Source organism: Rattus norvegicus, chromosome 16, assembly GCF_036323735.1.
Source record: "Rattus norvegicus strain BN/NHsdMcwi chromosome 16, GRCr8, whole genome shotgun sequence".
NCBI lineage: Eukaryota > Metazoa > Chordata > Mammalia > Rodentia > Muridae > Rattus > Rattus norvegicus.
The window spans coordinates 4,367,671-4,390,390 of NC_086034.1; the positions used below are offsets into that span (position 1 = coordinate 4,367,671).

Below are 22,720 nucleotides of genomic sequence, written 5' to 3' on the forward strand. Positions count from 1 at the left end.
GAAATCTTCAGAGGTATTCATTACACAGAAGGTTGCCCAGGGAAGTCTCAGGCCACTCTCCTTTCCTCTGCTGTCAAGGGTTACAGAGTGGAAAATCCTTGAGTGGCAGTAGGCCCTCCACGAGCTTCAGGCTGTGTCTCTAGCCAGAGTAACAAACATGAGTACCACATCCTCTTCCACTGGCATACAGCATTTATCTGCTTCTCATTTTACTGACCTACTCAAGAAGTTGTTCACACAGTTTCCTACAAAGTATACTAGAGACCAGACAGGGTATCCTACTGTTCAGGTACTATTATTTTCCTCTTATTTAATTAAAAATGATCTCTGGAGAAGCACTTTGAAACAATAAAAATGTCTTTCTTATCACCAAGGTTTCTACCTAGATTTTTAATCCGTTGACAATGCTGGCTCTAAATGAGTGTGGTTTTCATAAACTACCTTGGCTGCAGAATGGTGACTCCCCAGTTCCATGAGCCCCTCACTTACCACGTGTCATGACGCTTTAGATTACACTCCCTTCCCTATGGAGTTTATCTGCTTGGTGTTTGTCCGTTATCATTGATAATACATGGACTGGTGTTTTACTCAACAGAGCCTGGTCTATCACTGTTGTATGTCGTTCTGAGTTGCAAACTGTCCCAGGTTCCACCAACAAGAGACACTTAATGCTAACTTCACACTTTTGATATGATGGTGTTATTGTTTTAAGTATTCCATTGTTTTCTGATATAAAATATTTTGTTTCCTTTATTGAGAAGAGAAAGGTACCTTAACGACTGAAGCCTTGGAATCAGCAACTTCTCTAAGGAATCTTGGTTCTTTTTCCTGGGAGAGGATCTTGCTACAGGATGAGTTCGTTGCTATGTAACTTCCAGTGACTCTAGCCTCTCAGTGAACATAGTTGGAATGACATCTTATAGCCTTTGATCCAGTCAAACTGCATAGGCACCTGCCTCACTTTAAAACACTTTCCATGTGTTCATTTTCAACATCCTTCCAACAAAGCCTAAGAATTTCTTACTACTACATGTTAGACTCCAGAGATTCAAATAACACTCTTAAAAATGGGGTACAGAGGGGTTGGTGATTTAGCTCAGTGGTAGAGCGCTTGCCTAGGAAGCGCAAGGCCCTGGGTTCGGTCCCCAGCTCTGAAAAAAAGAACCAAAAAAAATGGGGTACAGAGCTAAACAAAGAATTCTCAACTGAAGAATATTGAATGGCTGAGAAGCACCAAAAGAAATATTTAACATCCTTACTCATCAGCGAAGTGCAAATCAAAACAACCCTGAGATTCCACCACACACCAGTCAGAATGGCTAAGACCAAAAATGCAGGTGACAGCAGAAGCTGGCCTGGATGTGGAGAAAGAGGAACACACCTCCATTGTTGGTGGGATTGCAAGCTGGTGCAACCATTCTGGAAATCAGTCTGGAGATTCTTCAGAAAATTGGACATAGTCCTACCTGAGGACCCAGCTATACCACTCCTGGGCATACACCCAAAAGATGCTCCAAAATATAACAAGGACACATGCTCCACTATGTTCATAGAAGCCTTATTTAAATAGTCAGAAGCTGGAAAGAACCCAGATGTCCTTCAACAAAAGAATGGATGCAGAAAATGTGGTACATCTACACAATGGAGTACTACTCAGCTATTAAAAACAATGACTTCATGAAATTCTTTGGCAAATGGATGGAACTAGAAAATATCATCCTGAGTGAGGCAACCCAATCACAAAAGAACACATATGGTGTGCACTCACTAATAAGTGAGTAATAGCCCAAAAGCTAGGAATACCCAAGATACAATTCATAGACCACATGAAGCTCAAGAAGAATGACCAAAGTGTGGATGCTTCAGTCCTTCTTAGAAGGGAGAACAAAAATACTCACAGGAGGAAATATGGAGACAACGTGTAGAGCAAAGACTGAAGGAAAGGCCATCCAGAGTCTGCCCTACATGGGGATCCATCCCACATACAGTCACCAAAACCAGACACTATTGCAGACAGTAAGAAGTGCACGTTGACAGGAGCTTGATATAGCTGTCTCCTGAGAGGCTCTGCCAGATCCTGACAAATACAGAGGCAGATGCTTGCAGTCAACCATTGAATTGAGAACAGGATCCCTGATGGAGGAGTTAGAGAAAGGACTGAAAGAGTTGAAGGGGTTTGCAACCCCATAAGAAGAGCAACAATATCAACCAACCAGACCCCCCCCCAGAGTTCCCAGGGGCTAAACCACCATCCCAAGAGTACACAGGGACAGACCAATGCCTCCAGCCACATATATGGCAAAGGAGGGCCTTGCCAGGCATCAGTGGGAGGAGAGGCCTTTGGTCCTGTCAAGGCTCCATGCCCCAGTGTAAGTGAATGCCATTGTCAGGAGGTAGAAGGGAGTTGGTGGGTGAGTGGATGGGGGAGCACCCTCATAGATGCAGGGGGAGATATCCGGTTTCTAGAGGGGAAACAGGGAAAAGGGATAACATTTGAAATGTAAATAAAATACATCCAAAAATAAAAATTAAAAATTAAAAAAGTACTAAAAAAATTAAAATTTATTCTGTTCTTTTCTCTAGATTATAAGGTTGTATTGAACATTTTATTCAAAAATGTAATAGTACATGTCCATTATATCAAAGATTAATTCAAAAGGCTAGCTATGTTTTCTTTTCCCTGTTTAATGGGTAAATTTGCTACTTAATGATGATAGAGTTGTTTTTGTTTTCAACTTGTTGATACTCAGTTAAAATTTCCCTCCTATACATTTAACATATGAATAAACGAATGAATGAATTAATGAATAAATAAATAATAAATAAATGCAATAAAATGTTTGTTTGTTTGGCTTAGACTTTGGTTTTATCGTTGAACTGGCCAAATGGCTCAGCCTGAAAATGTATAATTTCCGAGCAAGATGGCTTAAGCTTGGTCCCCAGGACCCACATGGTATAGGGAAAGCACCAAGTACTACAAGTTTTCCTCTGACTTCCACACATGTGCAGTAATGATATATGTACCTACACTCCCCACCCCCCACATGAATAGAACAATTTTTAAAGACAAAACTAGGTCAGGGGTACAGCTTAATAGGTAAAGTGTATGAAGACCTGAGTTCAGTTTGCTAGAATCCGCACCAAGCCACACACAGTAGTGCATGTCTGTAACCCAAGTGCTTCTAAAAATAGATGGGGCAGACAAAGGAAAATCCCTGGGCTTACAGGCTTGCTAGGCTAGGACAAAGGACAAAGGACCCACACTCAAATACACAGAAAGGGTCAAGACTGTGGTTGATGTTAAACATTGTTCTCTGTCTGCCACATGTTATGTCATGCATGTATTCTCTCTCTCTCTCTCTCTCTCTCTCTCTCTCTCTCTCTCTCATATGTGTGTGTTTGTGTGTGTCTGTATTTCTGTCTGTCACACACACTTACACAGCATACAAATATCCAAAGATACAACAAAACAAAAATCAAAATTACATAAAAAGGGGTGTGAATGACATTTCCTAGTTACTCAGTTCTGTGGACTTCTAACTCCCCTTGCCTATGCGCATTTGGTATTGCCTAAGCAATACCTTCTCATTCAGTCTTCTGTACTACACGGCAGTCACCTGCAAGCCTCACTCTTGTGTTTGCTGACTTTCCTTAGCAGTATATGTTGCTACTACATAAACATCCTATGCTGAGCAGCGGAGGCCACCCTCACTCTTGCTCCTAATAGTCCATGACTCATACAATCAATCTTGACATGTTTGGGGAGTTAGACAATCTCCAACATGGGGAAATTACACACAGTTCTAATGAACAAATGTCTCCAAGGGCTTCTGTCTTAATGGAGAGTTATCTTCAAGGATAATTGCAAATATGACTGCTGGAGCAAAGGGCAAATGAACAGCACACCCTCCTCCATAGAAACTGTCTCCTTCTGCATTTGCATAGTGATCTGTGAGGTCCGCCTTGCCGGAGTCCTCACCAGGACAGCACATGGCTAAGCTTCCAGTTCAATCACTCTGCTATTGAGAAATGGCACCTCATTATGGTTTAATTTGCATTTTCTTACTATGGATAAAGGTGTGTATTTCTCCACATAAAAATCTATTTTATTATATTTGAGACTTGCCTATGTCTTCTGCTAATTTCTTTCCCTATAGGATTTTTGAGGAAGAGTTTCCTCAGTCTTTGAAAATGTTTTATCACATTATTTATTTGTTCATTTCTGTGCTTGAGCATGGGGTCACTTGCTGTGGTGCTGTGTGAAGGTCAGAGGACCCATGACGGTCAGTTCTCTTTACCCTGGGCATCAAAGTCAGGCCATCAGCTTTGATGGAAAGAGCCTTTACTTGCTGAGAAAACATTCTTTGTCTTTTTAATTTGTGGTCTTGCTCTGCTAATATGAGAACATACACTAAGTTCCCGTATGCCATCAGACCGTTTATTGGCCTCTCTGATCTACTAATCTGTTCAGGTTCATACATCATATGCTTTATCTCTAAATTCTTGCCCTATACTTGCACATGAGGAATGAAAACCACTGATCTGCCTGGATGCCTAGAGTTTGCATGACAAACCAGAGTGGCTTGCTTCTTTAGCACCAGCTAGACATGTGCTTCTCCTCTCCTCTTAGTTCTTCTGTCTCACTTAACCACAAGAGAGAAGAGGTGGCATCATGATTGCTGTGCCCATTGTCATTGTTATAAATGTGATGTCAGCTCAAATGACAGCTTAGCTATTTCATTTCTACAGTTCAGAACTGAGCCAGGATTCAACTTCCAAAATGATAAAAGGCCAGTGTTGCCAGCAACCAAGAACTACTTCCCAGACCACATCCTCATCTTCATGTGACTCTCCTTGAGGTTCCCCATCCCTTCCAAGTCAGGACTAGCTATGTCTTACTTGAAGGCTGGGGTGGGGTAAGCTGTTGTGGTGAGCTGGATGGGTCAGGGTGTCCCCAGTTTGGCTCTCATGTGTTGTTATTGTCCTATGTGTGCCTGATGCTGCCAGAAATATAGCAAGAACAAGAGCAGGAGAGCCCAGAGAGAGGAAAGTAGGCCCAAGACAGCCATGGAGACAACTACAGAATACAGCCATGTCTGTGCATTTGTGATTAATGAGATGTGAATCTCCAGAAAAATGATGGCTGAACAGTCCTCAGAGAACATTTACAATCAATAAATGAAACACTCCACTCCCATTGGACTCAGTATCGCTATGAAAAATCACCCTAAAATTTCACAAAAACACAGGCATGGAGTGATTACTGGGTGACTGGCAAAGTCCCTCCATTTAAGCACACGATACAATCCAACTTTTCAGGAGCTCATGACTAGAGTTCACACAACCATGCTTATAGAACCCCCACGTAACCACATTTTTTGCCTGTCTATGGAAGGGAAATATAATTGCATCCTCTGTGGTGGGCCCCATTTGTTATCAGAGTGAGCTTCGGCCACATCTTCAGCTGAGACCCAATGATCCGTCACGAGGCCTGGGCCTCACACATGGCAAGGGCTGAGTTCATCTGCGTGTTTTTCATCACTGTCTCATGCATGAACGTGATCATCTGTGGGCTATTGGGAAACCACAAACAAAAAGGGAGAGTGGTTGATGTTTTCAGAGGAGCAGGTCCTATTCACGGTCATCTTCTATATGACCTTTGTCTGCCGAGATGAACAACAGCAATTGTACCTACAACCTGGGGCAGTGTCACTCAAGCCCCACAACTGATGAAAGCCTTGCCCTGAAGCAGGAGGACAAACCCAGCCTCTCGCCCAGGGTCCCCATAGACTCACAGTGCTGTCGATGTACGCTTCGGTCCACACCACATCATGTTCCTGGTCGATGACTTTGGGTCGACTGAGTACATGGAGGTATTCCATGACATTTTCCTGCACATCAGCCAAGGTGGAGATCTGGGTGAAAAATCCTGCCAAAAGAAGGACCAGGATTTAGAAGCACACGGGAAACATGCATCAAGGAACACATGTTGGCCAGAGCCCAAATTTCCTTCTTTGACATTGTGAAGTGTTGGATCTCGTCCCTCCCTCTTGAAGGAAGCTTTATCTTCACAAACAAGAGTATAGTCACCAAAAGGAATAGAAATTAAATTAACCCACACAATGGTTGAGTATTTACAGTCAAGGATACAAGGCTATGTCCCAGGCTTTAGTGTGGACATGGGAATCAAAGTCCTCACTCTAGGCAATCCTACTGTCTAATTTTTCCATCCAAGGAAAAATTAAAAGAGATGCTGTTATTATAATATTGGTATTAGTATTGATTAATGTACTGAAAAGTGTCAGAAAGTTTGCTAACCCCTTTCTTCTTTGGCTTGTCTTCTTTTGCTTTTGAGACAAGTTCGGCATTGTTTGGTATGGCAATCTGTCTGGCTTTGAATTTTGTTTCGAAGCAGTTTTCCTGCTTCAGCCTCCTGGGTGTTGAACTAGGATGGCTCTCCTTCATTCTTATTATACACAGGAGGATTAGTAGCGAGTAATGACAACATGACTGGAGTGGACTAAAGACTTGCACTTTGCCCGTGTTCCACCAGCATTGGGTGGAAGTTACGGGAAAGAGCATAGGCTGTGGGCTTCTCACTTCCATTTGTTCTGTCTACGGCTCTTTGTTTGTACCCGTTACCTCCAGCATATACCAGGTATTGTGTGTGTTTGAGGCTGGCATTCCAGATCCTACTTTGCTGTGACTGTCAGACTGACAGCCATGGCTTCCATGAAAAGAAAACATTCTCAGCGTTCTGTAGTTCTACAGGTGAAGCTGCTGTTTGGTCTGGAGTTAAGGGCATTATTTTGTTCCTCTGCAACCTGGGGTCTTATAGGCTTTGCTGGGTTCTAGGAGGTTTATAAGGGAGGAGAACACTGGGCACAGGCTTGGCTCTGCTCGAGGAAGCCATTCGTTCAAGTCTGTGGAAAGCTTTCTTAGTGGAATGAACAGGATGGGCAAGGCACTCTCTTGGGCTAGGCAGATAGGAGGAAAGAAGCACAAAACAGCAGTTCACGATTAAGCTAAGACATAATAGGGATAGCCAATCGCATCTGGCTACCCTGAGACAGGGATTCTGGAGTCAAACACTAAAGAATAAGGACAGGATTAGTGGGGGGTAGGCAATTTTAGAATCCTGGCAGTCAAGGATACAAAGGAATCATCTAGATTATAGAGAAACAGGCCCCTTCTGGGCATTTAAAATAGCTTAGAGTGGTCCCAGTTAAAGAGTTGAACAGAGAACAGAAATGCCTCAAAGAGATGGGCGCAGCAGTACGTGAAGAAGGGTTGACACCTTGTCCTAAAGCGAGTGCCTATGGAAGGACTTTAAGTGGGAACACAAAAAAGTCACTGCTGCTTCTTCTTGTTGCTAAGTAAGGATGGATCCATCCCTACTTACCGAATGAATCAGAGTGGCTTAAAGGGACTCAAAAGTCAGATCTTCTGTAGCATTTGCACAGCAATTACTGACTTTCCTTATATCTAAACCAAGCACTCGGTAGGGAAGCTAGGTCTGGGAAGGGCTGGACCCACCAAGAACATTTCCACACAAAAGCCAGCTGGTTTGAATTTGGTGTGCCAGTCCCAAACAGGTTGGGACCATGTGGCTTCTGGGTTCCTGATGACAGCTCTGCACAGTGCATGCATTATCACTCCTACCTGCCCCACCCTCCTGGCCATGACTATTGCAGGGAAACAGGGCCCCAAAGGAGGAGAAGGCATGCCTGCTATAGTTTGAGATCCCAGAACAGGACCTGTGAGTTCTCTTGGAGGTCTGGCCCCCACTTGGGGAGACCCATTGGTATATGGCTTCTAGGTGGTCCAGCTGAGAGGCATGGCAGGCAAGAAACATTTTATTGAGGACTGCTAGAGGACAAGGAGAATGTCTTACCCACCAGGAGTCATCCCTTCGAGTCTGGTGACTATAATTCACTTTAGAAGAAGAAAGGAAATATTTAATATCTCTTCTAGTAGCTAACCCTTGAATTCTAAGTAAAGAATCTTGGCACATAGTATAAGCTAAGGAGGAGTACCAACATATTGGTCAGTTTGGTACTTCTGGCCTGGATGAGGATACTTTGATGATTGTTTTCACTGTGGATCCATTCATGTGAAGACAGCCTCTCTTAGAAGAGCTCTTGGTAGCCTCACACCTAATCCTCAAAGTAAATGTCGAAGCTCTCTGATGGGTTCTCCAAAACAGAGCTGAGGGGAGAAGGATATTTGAGAAAGAATGAAGGACACAGCCCACCAGCTTTGAGAGTGAGCTAGGAAGGGTGTCAATCATACATTTGGAAAGAATTGAGCTGAGGAATGAACCTCACTCAGTCCAAATGTTACAAAGCCCGCTGACCCAGAGCTTCAGTCTTGGGTAAGGCAGTTAACTGATAGTTCTTGTGTATGAACACAGGAATTCAAGAGGAAATATGAAAAGCTAACTCTTGGCTTTCCTGTCCAACACCCATTGGCCTTTTCCCAATAGCATCCTGCCCAGCTAGGTTGAAGTGGAATCATCATCCTAGACACCCATCTCCACGCTCTGCTTTATCCTTGGTCCCCTATCTAACTCACCAGCAAGTTTTCTGGGCCAGTCTCTAAAACACTCTTAAGACTAATCTTCTTTCCTTTAGCACTTTGACCCTACTCCAAGATTCCATGATGTGCAAGTAAAGGTCCATCTGTAGCCTCCCCATGACTTCCTCCCTTCATCTGAAAGTATAAAATAGATTTTCACCTATCTGACCAAAGCACTACAATCGCATCCACACAGAGTTAGAACAAAATCTGAATGTCTTACTCTGACCTCCAAGAACCTTTCTGCATCAGCCCTCACATACCTAGAAACCCCCTTGCACACTGGACATTAACCCTTTTCCTGTTCTTCTATGCTGAGCTGGCCCTGACCCTTCTGCCTTAACCTGCCTAGATCCTTTCACTTCCTGCTCATTTCCTTCCTGCTCAGTTTATCTGGTTTCCCAAGATGGATCCATCCATTTTATCACCAATGGCTTGGTTGGGGGAAATCTCTCCCTGATGAACTGGCCCATCTGAACTTGCTTTCTCTCTCTGTGTCTTGTTTCAGGGTGTTAAGGAGACTCAGTCTGGTCTGAGGCTGGACTGTGACTTGCTCTCTTACTATGTTTGTGTCTCTGGGATGTTTGTTCCCTGGCATATTATAAGAGCTGGTGCTTGCCTGGTAAGGAAATGTAAGACTCAGGGATGTAAGGATGTGGGACAAACCTTCACTGAGGTCTTCCTGAGACTCACATTGCCCTCTGCCTTGCGACTCCTGACAGCCCACCTCAGGTGCTCCTTACAGAAGGAGCAAAGAGAAGTATGGAGAGTTAGCTCCAGACCAATTTGAATCCAGCTTAAGGTTGAGACCTTTATTCTCAACCGAGAAGCCATTCTTTTTTACAAAAACAAACAAAAAACCCCACGGACTCCTCATAACACTTCCTCCGGGGTACCTCTAGGGAGTTAATTGGATATTGTAGCTGTTCCCAGCAAGGTTGAGGATAATAACGGAGCTGACCTTAAAAGTTTCTGGCAAAAATTAGCACCATCATACAAACCCAGGGCATGGTACCAAGTTATATTTCAATATAATAAGCAGAGATATAGGTCTGTAAAGGGTAAAAAAAAGAAAGCTGAAATTATATATATTCAGTCTCCATCCATTGGAACCTGAAACTTTCCTGAAAGAGTCTTTTCTTGCCTTTAAATGTTTTTCTGTAGATCTAGCTAAGAAATGTATGCTCTAGTTAACAAATGATGGATAGCAGGAAGTTGCTTAGGGTCGAGATCTTCGGGTGAAACTGTAGACGCTTCCTTCAGTTCCCTTCTGTAATCTCGGAGCTGGCCACCTTCCTTACTGCCCCTGATATTTTTTTTCCTGGTGAATTCTAGCTCTTGAATGTTTATTCTTGTCTTTAATGTGCCTTTTTGAGCTTCATATATCATGTAAGAAAACAGAATCAGCAATCATTCGGTAATTACTGAGTAATTAATGCTGAAATTAGCCACCTATTACAAATGGTCTGCTCATTTTTCTATATAACATCAATTTATTTGCCTTGCTCCCTTGCAGCATTCCTTCTGTGAACTCTGGGTTACAACCACTCGGGGTGATAAACCATATGCAGCCCAATCCTTGGTATTCCTGTGATTTCCTCTGACTTCAACATGTTTTCAAAATGTCTCGGCCATCAACAAAGGATTCCACATTGCACTCTACAGTGACACCGATGCCAGAGCCCTGATGCCAGTCTGCCTTTGTCAGCAACCCCTGCTGTCCATCTCACATGGCCAGGTTCTGTTTCTACCATTGCTGGGAAAGCTTTCTGTGATGGAGCCATTTTCCCAGGTGTGATGTAATCACTGCCACCATGAAACAGATTTGCTGTGGTGACTTACACAAGAATTGGCTTTTAGTTGGCTGTGGGTTGGGACTCTGTGGTGCGTGTGTGTGTGTGTGTGTGTGTGTGTGTGTGTGTGTCTGTGTCTGTGTCTGTGTCTGTGTGTGTGTCTGTGTCTGTGTCTGTGTGTGCAATATGTGCATGTTTTTGTGTATACAGTGTGTGTGTTTGTGTATATGGTTTGTATTTGTGTTTATAGTGTATATATATATATATTATATGTGTGTATATGTGTTGTTTGTGTATATGGTGCATGTGTATAGTGTGTATGGTATTTGTGTGTGTATGGTATTTGTGTGTGTGTGTATGTTTGTGTGTATGGTGTATGTGTTGGTGTGTGTGTGTCTGTGTATGTGTGTCTGTGTCTATGTGTGTGTGTGTATGGTGTGGTATGTTTTGTTTGTATGGTACGGTTTAGTGTGTGTGTGTGTGTGCAATATGTGCATGTTTTTGTGTATACAGTGTGTGTTTTTGTGCATATGGTTTGTATTTGTGTTTATGGTGTGTATATATTTTGTATGTATGGTATGTGTGTGTGTTTATATATATGTTGCTATGTTATTTGTGCATATGGTGCATGTGTATGGTGTGTATGGGATTTGTGTGTATGTGTGGTGTGTGTATGTGTGTATGTGTGGTATGTGTATGTGTGTGTGTATGTGTGTCTGTGTCTGTCTGTGTGTGTGTGTGTGTGTGTGTGTGTGTGTGTGTGTGTGTGTATTTGTATTGAGCCAGGAGAAGGGAGTACTTTTCAAAGATGCAGTTCTCTGACAGAAAATGCTCCTTTAAGTAAGCCCACTGAGCTTTTTGGGTCATCAGATGGACAGGGATGGAATCACTGTTTGGTTAGTACCATCTCCCTATTTTAGGTGAACAGACTTCTCTTTATGTCTCCCCTTGAAGTGATGCAGCGTGGGTATAGCTACGTCACATAGTTCTTAAGATTATCCAACCTTTTAAGTATGGCAGGCTGAAAACCAGAGAGCCGGTGTTTAGGGGTCCTCTCTTTATGAACAATGGTAAGTATGACACACACCACCTAGGGATTCTCTGAGTGTTTACAGAGATGTGTTATGTAAGTTCTATGTGCCTGCCTGACACGGAATGCAATCAGTAATCCACAATTGCTATTAACAAGAGCAACATGGTGATCTTTGTCTGAGTCACGTGCAATTCTTCACATCCTTGGTTTAACCAAAATGGTTTAACTATGCCTTTTCTCCTTCCCAAGACCAGACCCGTTCTTTTGACCTCAGAAATGTGAAGCATCTTTGGGATTATGTAACAATTGGAAAGGGACAGTGAGATTAAGAATTATTTCTTGGGTAAAGGTCAGTGGCTGGACTTCCCTGGAGGACTTAGGCTACCAGTTCTGTTTCAAACAAGGAGAGAAGAACCTTTAACCCCTCAAAAAGGGATAAACTAAACACACAACTGGGAGAGACACACAAGGCATTTCCTTTGGAGCGCATGATGACTGACAGATTAAGAACTCCAACACTGAGCAGAACCTGTGTTTGCACAGCTGGGAAACACTCCATTAACTCTGATTTCGAAGGGGAATCATCTAGTGCTCATTTCAAATGCTGGCACGCTGCACATTAGAAAAGGTTATCGCCTCTTCATGGGATATCTGGACTCACCGACCATCTTTGCTGCTGTCCCAATTTGCTTATTTATGCAATGGTGTGAATTCGGCATTTAAACTGCCCTGCCTGTCTCCCATGATGGGGATGGTTTTAATGTCTTTAAAATGGCATGCTGCGTTGTTTCATTAGAGTTGCTTCCCTTAGAGTAGGTCCTACTTTGGTATAAAATGAAATAAACCAATAGTCTCTCTGGATTTTGCCAGCTTTTGAAGGAGGTAGAGAGCTAAGACCCATGAATGTTCCCAGGCATGCATCTGAGGTTGACTGAATATCAACTGTTTCCATGGCTACCAGACTTCTAAGAAAGACTTTCTGCCCAGACAGTGGGTCCTTGAGCACCAGGGATCCAGGGATGGCATAATGGCCCTCACCATTCTTCCCTCCCTCAGGGTCACTCTGTGGTCAGGCAGCTCAACCTGTCAGCAGGCTTCACTTTGGCCTTTTCCTGGTCTGCTCAAGTCCTGGATGCTGACAGTTTATTTCACAGAAGAACTTAGTTGCGTCAGGGCAAAAACATGTCATGGGGGTAGGTAGGGCTTTGGACCTCATGTAATTTGAGATGAAAATGTTATTCTGCCTCCATCATGTAACAATCCAAGACCATAAACAAAGATTTAATTAATGACCATAGATGAATCCTTGCTCATGGCTGACGCCAACATGAAGCCAGTGTTTACATGGGTGCAGAGGAGCAGAACCTGACACTCTTTTAGTGAGTGTGACTTTGGAGAGAGGCAGATAGTGACATTCTGTTCCCCAAAGTCCTCAGAGGGAGAGCTGAAAATGAAAGGCAAAATCGGCAGGAAGGAAGGGTGCATACTGGATCCCACTACTAATCTGGCTAGCAGCTCTCCTTGTGGCATGGATTTTCTGAACCTATAAATCTTATAGACTGAATTCCAGGGCTAAGTTCTGCCTTGACAAAATTGTCTTTATAGGAATATTTCAAAGATTCTTAGGGTAGCTAAAACAAAATTATGCTATAATATTAGTTGATTAAGACAAGGTTCCAATTTGAAGACTTTTTGTCAGCTGGACAACAGATAGGCAAAAGTAATCACAGTGGCCAAGTGTCTAGTGGTTGACGGGAAAAGTGCAATCTAGTGTGGCAGGGATAAAAATAAGGACAAAAAGGAAAAGATTTTTTTTCCATGGCCACAGACTAAAGAAAAAAACTGGGAAGCCTAACTTAGTCTTTTTCAAATGTCAACAAAGTTCGAAGATGTACAGAGGACGAAAGGAGAGTGGGGTTTACCTAATGCCCTACCCCAGGCCTCCTCTACTCCTGCTGTGCCTGCTCCTGAGATGAGCTGAAGTGGGGTGAGCATCGTGATGCATACTTTTGTAAGAAAAGCTGCTCAATAAACAAAATAAACAAAATAAACAAAATAAACGTAGGACTTGCTATTTCACAGACGCTAGGAAGCACTAACGCTCCCCCATGAAGCCATTCATTTTCTGAGATGAGGAAACTGAGATTTGCTTAAAAGACCATTCCAAACAGGAGCAGAAAGTTAAAGACAAAGTCAAAAGAAAGGCACCATGGGAGCAGGCTTATTTGCCTGGCTACAGCCATCTCCTCTATCCCTGGGGGATCCGTCGTATTTCCCCCTGTGGTGGGCTTACTTCTGAACATGCCCGACTAAGTGACCCAGGCTGGGTGACATAATTTTGTCTGGAAGAGGGCTTGGAAGCTAGACTTCAGACTTGGTAGTTGGCATCCAGGGAGAAGCTATCAAATCTACCATGTTTCCTGCATAGTACATGTTGTTGTACATTAGGTGGGAATGACCACTTCAAACTGCACAGACACGAAGCAGGAGAGATCTAGCTCCATAAAAGAATGATGCGGGCACGTAAAGAAAATCCACAGAGGGAAAGCACAAATGCATCTCCACTGCCCTTCCTCCCCACTGAATGGCTCTGACCATCGACCCCTTCCTTTTTCCAGAACATTCCCTTCTGTGTAAACTGCAGAGAAACAACTTCGGTTGCTGGAAATGAAGTATGTTTTCCTGAAGTCATCCAAGCTGCAGCATCATATCCCCTTTCTTCCACTAAAATCCAAACGCTATCGTGTTTTAGTGTTAACTTACAAGGCCAGTGAAGGGATAGACCGCCCACGTCTGTCATTGCAACGACTGTATAACCGGACACCCATCTTCATTAGCAGGGATAATTAACTTGTGTTGTAAGCTGCTACAGGAGCACCTGTTCAAGGCTGGGCTCTGTCAGGTGACCAAGATGAAGGCAGGGTTGAGGCTGCTCTCACGAAGCCGGCCATCTCAGAGGGGGAAGTCAGGCAGATCAACAGGTCACTGACCGAAAGGGAATAATAAGGGCACTTATGTGCTAGGAACAGGGCTACTAATCCGACTTGCATGGCCCCACTTCCTGCCTACAACCTGCATATTGGGCAGGTATCACACTACCCACTTTCCGCAGGTGATGAAATTCACACCCATCCCAATAGTAAGAAATGCTAGCTTTAAAGTCTGACTCCTTCTTGGCCGTAATGGTCCTTACTAAACTAGAAAGCCCTGTTACTTCCACTCCCATTCCTTGCCCCAAGCCTTGTGTCTGATACACTGTAAGGATTGATAATAAATTTACTTTATGAATACAAAAATCCATAAATGACTATGCACCTCAGTAGCTAGTATTGAACTACTAAACTTGACAAGCACCATCGCACCAATCCTTCCATTTAATGAGAACCAGCAGAAGAATAGGACATGAAATTACAGTTCAGGAAAAATAAATGCAAGAGCTCCATTGTTCACTGGAGAGACCACAGCTGATAACAATGTCTGTATTTTTGAAAATCACCCAGAATCTATTTGTTATGCAATTCATATAAACTGCCTTGATTTGACCATTTCACACTGTATGCACAACCCAGAACATCATGTTCCATACCATATATGGAGTTTGTATTTGTCAACTAAGAATTCAAAGGAAGAAATATTACTACCTCCGTGCTGAGTATTAAATGACTAATGCAAACTAAGGTTACTAAATTTCACTAGTCCTGTGGCCAAAGCTGCATCATGGAGAACAACATCCATTAGAACGGCCTCAGTCTCGAGCTCTGCCTTCACCTGACAGAGCCCAGCCCTGATCTTTTCTCAGAGCAGGTGCTCCCGTGATAGCTTACAACACAAGTTAAATTAACTGTCCATACTAGAGAAGATGGCTGTCCTATTATACAGTGGTTGGTATTGACAGACTTCAGTGGTCTATCCCTTCACTGGGGCACGTTAACACCGTCTCAGCACACATCTAATGAGCGTCAAAGGCATCTGCCTGCTCACTCAGAGGTCCAAGCATGATAAGGACGCTGACTGCCAGCTCGGCTCCATCTGGATCAGGAAGTTTCGGAGTTATGGAAGAGAGTATAGATGCCTGTACCAGCTATCGAATGCTTCACTTCAGATTTAACCCAGGTTGAATTCCCTCCTGCTATAAGAACCTGCTTTCAGGGCACGGCAGAAGTCTGGGGTGTTGGAGACGTGGATGTTTGTAGCATAGTGAAAGTCTTGCATAGAAGCTCTTCCAAGACTACTCAGCTACTAAAAAGCAGAAAAGAAGCTTAGCCACTCAACTATGACCTCAAAAAAAAAAAAAAATCACAGAAGAGCTGTTACATATCCCTCAATGAAAATTTAGAAATGGACTTTATCTGAGAGTTGTAGTGTCCTTGTCTATTCTAAGTCATATGTAGAAGCAAAAAGGATATAAAACTACAGCTAAGTAGGAGGAATTTTTTATTTATTTGCATATCATTAAATAGGCAGTCTGGTATTCTTACAGTGCAGCACGGTGGCTATGCTTAATGTTTGTATAGTTCAAAAGAACCAGGAGAGAGGATTTTCAATTGGTCTACCACAAGGATATGATCAGTGTTTGAGGTGGTCCATGTATTTATCACCCCAACTGCTTATTATATACATGCTTTGATATGAATATATATGTATATATTCACATTCCAAGAATATATGAAATTACTATTTCTCAGTAAAAGGATAGCCATCTTCTTTAAGGACTCCTTCCTTGTCCCATATATGCTGCTGATTCTGCACACCCAAGACCAGCAATGCAGAGTCAGGATTCTCACCTTTGTTAGCACAAGCCATCCACTTGAGATTGTCTGCAAAAGCAGCCTCTCGTCCAATGAGGTAAGTGAAGATTCGAACCTAAAAGGAAGACGGACATTCGGTGAGCAGTACTCAGCTTGCGCCATCCCGCTCAACCACATACACGCCTCACACACATGTGCTTCACCTCTTCCATGCCCCATGCCTCCCCATCTGCAGGAACATATTTAAGACATTTGAAAATACAGTCAGCTAGAAATGTATTCCGGGGCTTGGGGGGCTTTGATCTTTGCGCCATATGGCGAAAATGGTAGTTGTTTCTCAGCGTGTGGTGCAGGGCAGAGAAGCAGGGCCAGAAATGGCGGGGGCCAGCAGCAGTGTGGGCCTGGCTTTACTCCACGAGTAGAAAAGGATCATCCAGGTCTAGACCAAATCCACAACTGTTTTCCTTGTTCTCGCTGAAAACCCAGACTGTGCTGTTCTGGAGAATAGAAACACCTCTGTGAGACCCTCGGCGTTTCTCCCTAGCAGAATGCACAGGCTGTGGGAGCTCTTTAACTATCCGTAGGCGTGGGTTCCATAGTAAGTCCTTAACTGAAACAAGAGACGCTGCCTGTGGCCTGGAGACCTGTGGAGTCCCTGTTGAGTCCCCATCTAGTCATCCTAACATATAAGCTCTCAAAGAGCAGAGAACTTACACTTTTAAAAGGCTATCTCTTTTTTTCATTGTTCTTCTCTCTCCCTCTCTCTCTTTCTCTCTCTCTCTCTCTCTCTCTCTCTCTCTCTCTCACACACACACACACACACACACACACACACACACACAGACACACCTCTTTGAAACAAAGCACTACCTTTCAAACAGTACTAGATGATAAGATAGAATAAAGTATAAGACAAAAAAGGCTTACACCCCTTTGATGCACCATGTTTGGAATGAGATAGGTGGGGGGGGGGGGGGGTCAAAACTCTTTGGTCCAAGACAGTCTTCCCTAGTAGGCCAAATGCATTTCTTTGAAGAGCATTAGTTGGATGGACCCTAATACTCGACATCAAAGGCCTTACCAGCCAATGTCCCCTCAGCTCAGTCAGCCTTGTGGGAGACATGACTGTGGCTCCTCTAGGTCATTCCTACAACTGTGTATTATCTTTTGCAGTCCAGTCTTGAAAGGGACCCTAATGGAGGAGGTCCCCTTTTGTGAGGAGAAATAAAGGTCTGGGCCACCGTGGCACACAGAACTTGGAATGTTATTAGTCCCTGAATGAAAGAAAACATATAAAAGCTCACAGCTATGAAATGGGAGTTCTGTTGTAATTCTGAATCTCTCCTAGGCTGGGCAGTAGAACATGAAGGCTGGGATTGGGTCATGGTCCACTTCTAACTGAAAGGGGACTTTAAGTGCATTATCATGACAAGGAAGCCCCAATCTGTGACTGTCGGTCTGACAGAGAGTCTTTCTGTTTCTTTACAGCTCCTGTACAAGGCACTCCTGGGGAGACGGACTAGCCAGAAATGACCGAGGTGCAAGTTTTAGCCCATCTGGTATTTTCCCTTTAATGAACTTAAATTTTAAACCAAAGCCAAGGATTTCTGAAGTCCATGAGCTGGACCGCAGCCCTAGCTCCTGTGGGTGACAGCTCTCCTATCATGCTGCCTTTCCTCTCTTTGCAGCTCTTGTCCACAGCATCCTGCAAGCAGAATTGGGGAGTGCAAATGTGACTTAAACAAACAAACAAATTAGTGGATTTTAATCTCCTTGGGAAAAATGAGAAAGCAAAGATCTTATCTTCACACACAAACATATTTAGTGGTGCCTACTGCCCTTCCGGTTCACTTTCTGTTCCTGGTCACTCTCTCTACTTAGGTTAATCTCTCTGTTTTGGGGGGAAACTGAGGCCCAATTAAATACAATGATTTTCTTAGTTTCATAAAGGTCTGCTCACATACAAGTACCTCTCAGAGCTCTTGAACTGCTGAGTCTGCCAATACAAATGATTCCAAACAGCTGTAAGCCCACAAGAGCCATCGTCCACAGAGTTCAATGTCTGAGTCCAGTCCTCTGAGATAGGGCTCATGGTCTTCATAAAGTCTTGGCTTTGGTTTCAATTTTAAGTTCTTTAAAGGGTAAACACTAGACTGGCAAAAACTTGCATCGTTATCATTTCTTAGCCTAGCAACAAAGAATAGGAGACGGCTCTTAGGCTGTGAAGCCATGCATTTCATCTTTGTGGTCAAGAACCTGGGGCAAAGCTGCAAAGGTAGCCATCCACGGGTGCCAGCCTTTTAGCTGTTTAGATGAAAAGGTTGAGCAGAAACTGTTCTCCCTCGGAGGTATGGTTAAAACCCAAGAAAAGTGTTTGGGTTGCTGGCAAACTTGTATAATTCCTGATTTAAATTGTGGCAACCTACTTGGAAAGCCAGTAGGATTGAGCCAAGCTTCAGATCAGTCATGATTGCTAAGGAATTGTGCTAACAAGCCCCGCAGAAGTGAAAGCCAACACAGTGATCCCCGCCATCACCACCAGTAAGGCCTCCACAATCAGAACCATCCATGGGTCAGGTACTGTGCTGAGGGATTTGTAGGCATTCTATTTGTTTTGTTGATTTCCATTTTATTGTTTTGCTTATGAAAGGAAAGCCGAGTCATGCTCAGTGTTTCCATTTATGTACAACGTTTGGCTCCCAGTGGACCAACCTCTTATCTGAGTAGAAGCAGCATGGACCTGACTCTCTACATCTCTGCCTAGAAAATAAACATAATCAGATGATATTGGGTTTATGCCCTGCATTTGCTCACAATAATGCCTTTCAACTGAGCACAAAAGGAAAAGCATTTTACTTCAAAGTGTAAAATATTTTAGAAAGCAATTTAACAATAGCAAGAACATTTTGTATTTGTAATTCCTTTGGCCCAGTAATTGTAGCTCTAGGCATTTATCTTATAGTCAGGATTACAGGCAAAATGCCCACGGAGGCTAACAGTCAATAGAGTTGACAGGAGATAGAAGAATACTGAAGAACACAGCTTTGCAAACACACAGTGCAAGGAGTCCATGCATGTTCGTCTTCATTACATAAGGATCAACAATCAAATCCTAAGTGTTTCCTGAGGACTGATTGGCTAATAATCATGCAATGAGGTTTTGTTTTTCTAAGGGAGACTCCCAATTTTTACAGCAGAAGCTTGTATGTTATTAGAATGATTGAATGCATTAAAAAATAAGTAGCTATTGCTTTAACAATTAAAGTTCATTTTACATGAGAAGAAAGTAACGTAAGGGCCTGAACAATTCTGGGTGAGCATAGGAAGAATAAAATTAGAGTGAAAGTCAAACAGAAAATGTCAGTATGGAGAAATGAGGGCCGCCTTCCTCTTCCAGTCCTTTAACCGAGTACGAAACCTCTATGTGTGGCAGTCAGATGTTCTTCATTTCCTCACCAGCAGATTCTGTAGACTGATATGCTTGCTTTCGAATTTCCTATTTTTTTTTAAAAATCTTTTTAATTTTTTTATTCTTCTCTCATCCATTAATCCTGACCACAGTGTCTCCTCCCTCTACTCTTTCCAGAGGTACCCTCACCTCGTTCCACTCCCCGCTTTTCCTCCATTTCCCTTTAGAACAGAGCAGGCCTCCCAGGATATCAACCAAGCACAGAACATGGCATATATTAAGTTGCAATGAGACTAGGTCTAAACCCTCATATCAAAGCTAGACAAGGCAAACCAGCAGGAGAAAAATGTCCCAAAAGCAGGCAAAAGAGTCAGAGACATCATCTACTTCCTCTGTTAAGAGTCCCACAGAATCATCAAGCTATACTACTATGACATACATGCAGAGGACCTAGCCCAGACCCATGCAAGGTCTGGGACTATTACTTCAGTCTCTGTGGGCTTCTGTGAGCCCTGCTCTGTTGATTCTGAGGGCTGTATTCTATGGTAGTCTCTATCCCTCTAACTCATATTTATGTATTTCTTAAGAGATGCCACTGAATCAATGTTTACTAGTTTGCTGTGAACTCAGCTTTTTTTTTTTTAAATGTAGTAAGGAGCTTTAGCAGAGCCAGGTCTAGGGCAATCCTGAGAGCCCAGTAGACAGCATATATGCTCATGAAAAGGAGTCATAAGACAGGCCAGGCTAGCTATCAGGATCCATTTTGACACTCCCATGAGCCTAACCTCTATGTTCCCTAGACACAGGCTCAGAAGGTTCCTTTCATTGTCAGGGCCCAAAGCAGAGCATAACAGTGCCCAAGTCACCCCACCAGTTAATTCTGATCTTTCATTAAACCTAATTAATAAAGTCTTTGAATGTAGTCTCTTAAAGTCACTTCATTTCATCCAAAGGAAACAAACAAAAAATAATTTCAAACCATTTTTTTCCAAAGAAGTTACACTGATATTTGATTTATGCAGATGAATCCCATCCGAAGCTCCAAGGGAGCTGAGCACAGTGATACAGGCCTATAACACTACAGCTCTAGGGGCTGAAACAGGAGGATGACAAGTTCAAAGATGGCCTTGTGAAGAAAACAAAGAAGGGAGGAAGGGATGAGCAAAGAAAGAAACATAGATGGCCCCGTTCCCTGTGTATGAGTGAATCCTAAATTCTTATTTTTGCAGCTATTTAAAGAGGAGAAGGAAAGTGGTTATAGTAGAATTTCAATAGGTCCATGGCACAACCAGAGAGGAAACTGCTGCCACCCACATCAACAAACAAAAGGGTGAGCTTACCAGTCACCCATGCCTTCTGAGCATCTGCTATATGCCAGGGACCACTCCATAGACACAGAACAAACTAACATTGTGAAAACCACATTGTCTTGGGAGTAAAACAAAATTCATATATAATGCTCATATATTTGTTGGATTAAAGGCTTATGGGGAAAGTAAATCAGGAGAAGATGATGGGGGATTTAGGAAGATGCCAGGTTAAGAAGGAAGGAAGAGAAAGCTGTCGCAACAAGGCAATGCCTAAGCAGGGATGGACAGAGGTGAGGGAGAGGGAGTAAGGCACAGAGTTACAGAACAGGATGCTCCAGGTGATGCTTGGTGTAATGATGGATGTTCCAAGTGATATTAAACCTACCTGTGTGGCAGGAATAGAGTCATCAGGAGTGGCTTGAACTTACAGAGGCTGTGGCATCAGTCAGGATGAACCCCATAGGTCACTGTTAGAGAATAGCTTTTTTTTTCAACTGGGCAATGAACAGAGGCCTAGTACAGGCTTGCACCATACGAAAGGCTCCTTCTGACTATAGTATAGGGCATAGGCCATGAACAATTGCGTTCAATCTGGCTGCTCATTTGTGTTTCTTAACAACCTTGCAACTCTCCTCATTCTCATCCTTCCCAAGAACAACTCAGAACCTTAAAGCAGGCACCAACTTTGAGGCTCTCTAGCTACCCTGGAATGTGCCATCACATGTGGGAACCACAGTCCAATGACGTACAGATTTCAGCAAAGACACTAAAGGCAGGCTTCCGAGAGGTTCCAGGTGAAAAGGGACAGTGGCTTTGGCCAGACTTTTCAGACAACACCGAGTATTAAGACCATGAGCAGTACAGATCAAAAGCTTGGCCGGCAGCTGGCCACCTGAAACCCTGGCCAAGTTACCTGTCCTTTCCCTCAAGTAGGTTTGTCATAGAAGGAATCTACCAAGAACTCAGTGGCCTGAGTGATGGGATGAGAGTACGGGAAGTAAGACAACGGGAGTCCTTTCCAGAAAGCTGTGTCTACCAACTGCCAAGTTGTGTCTATCTAAAACTCAGAGAGTTTACAATCCGGTGGGTGCTGGATCAGGATGACATTTTCAAGAAGCTGTGTCAGTCTCAAAGGCAGGAACAGCAGACTTGGCAAGTGATGAACCCAGGCAGCTGACTACATGCTCTTCTTTCCCAGAAAGGGTGGGTCTAAGAACAGCTCTTCAAACTCCCTGGTCTCCATGCTGACAGGCCGAGCTCCTCTGTGAGATCCCACCAATATTCCTTGGCTCCAAGATGTAGTGGGGGTAGAGCGGGCAGTGTTTTCACACATACATAGTCTATCCCGCCACAGGAAAAGGGCAGTCCTTCATTTTAGACTGTGTTAAGGACACTTGCTACCAGAAGAGACCATGCGCACTTTCATAGGTCCTAAACTGAAACTAGGGGGCTACAGTCCCCAGTCAGGCAAATGGAGTCTCTAACACATCTATTCATTTATGCTCATTTCTTTGGGTTGCTCAAAATGACTAGTGGCTTCAGAATTCACTAAAACAGATGATTTTCTATCTTAAAGTCAGTTTGATGCTACCAAATGTGTTCTAAATTGGCACGGTGGCAAAGACTTTCTCCTGATAACTCTCATTACTATTTGTCCATTTCTGTAATGTCTGATGCCTTGAAGCATTTTTGAATGAAACCTTTAATCTCTAAGCAGTCGATAAAGGATGGAACCAGATTACACACACACACACACACACACACACAGAGAGAGAGAGAGAGAGAGAGAGAGAGAGAGAGAGAGAGAGAGAGAGCGCTCATAAATCACTGCCAATGTTTATCTTTATAAA

At 43.3% G+C, this 22,720-nt stretch overlaps 1 protein-coding gene across 5 annotated transcripts in view; it reads right to left on the bottom strand.

Annotated features, from left to right (window-relative positions):
* Cacna2d3 (calcium voltage-gated channel auxiliary subunit alpha2delta 3) overlaps positions 1–22,720 on the bottom strand; it is an 813,990-nt gene that overhangs the window by 262,623 nt on the left and 528,647 nt on the right. For all 5 annotated transcript variants that reach the window (XR_005494606.2, XM_063275287.1, XM_063275286.1 and 2 more), the window contains 2 exon segments: positions 16,188–16,266; positions 5,796–5,929 (listed from right to left, as the gene is read on the bottom strand). Coding sequence is in view for 4 of the 5 variants with exons in the window: in XM_063275287.1 (XP_063131357.1) it covers positions 5,796–5,929; positions 16,188–16,266 (213 nt within the window). In the remaining variant the exon portion in view is untranslated.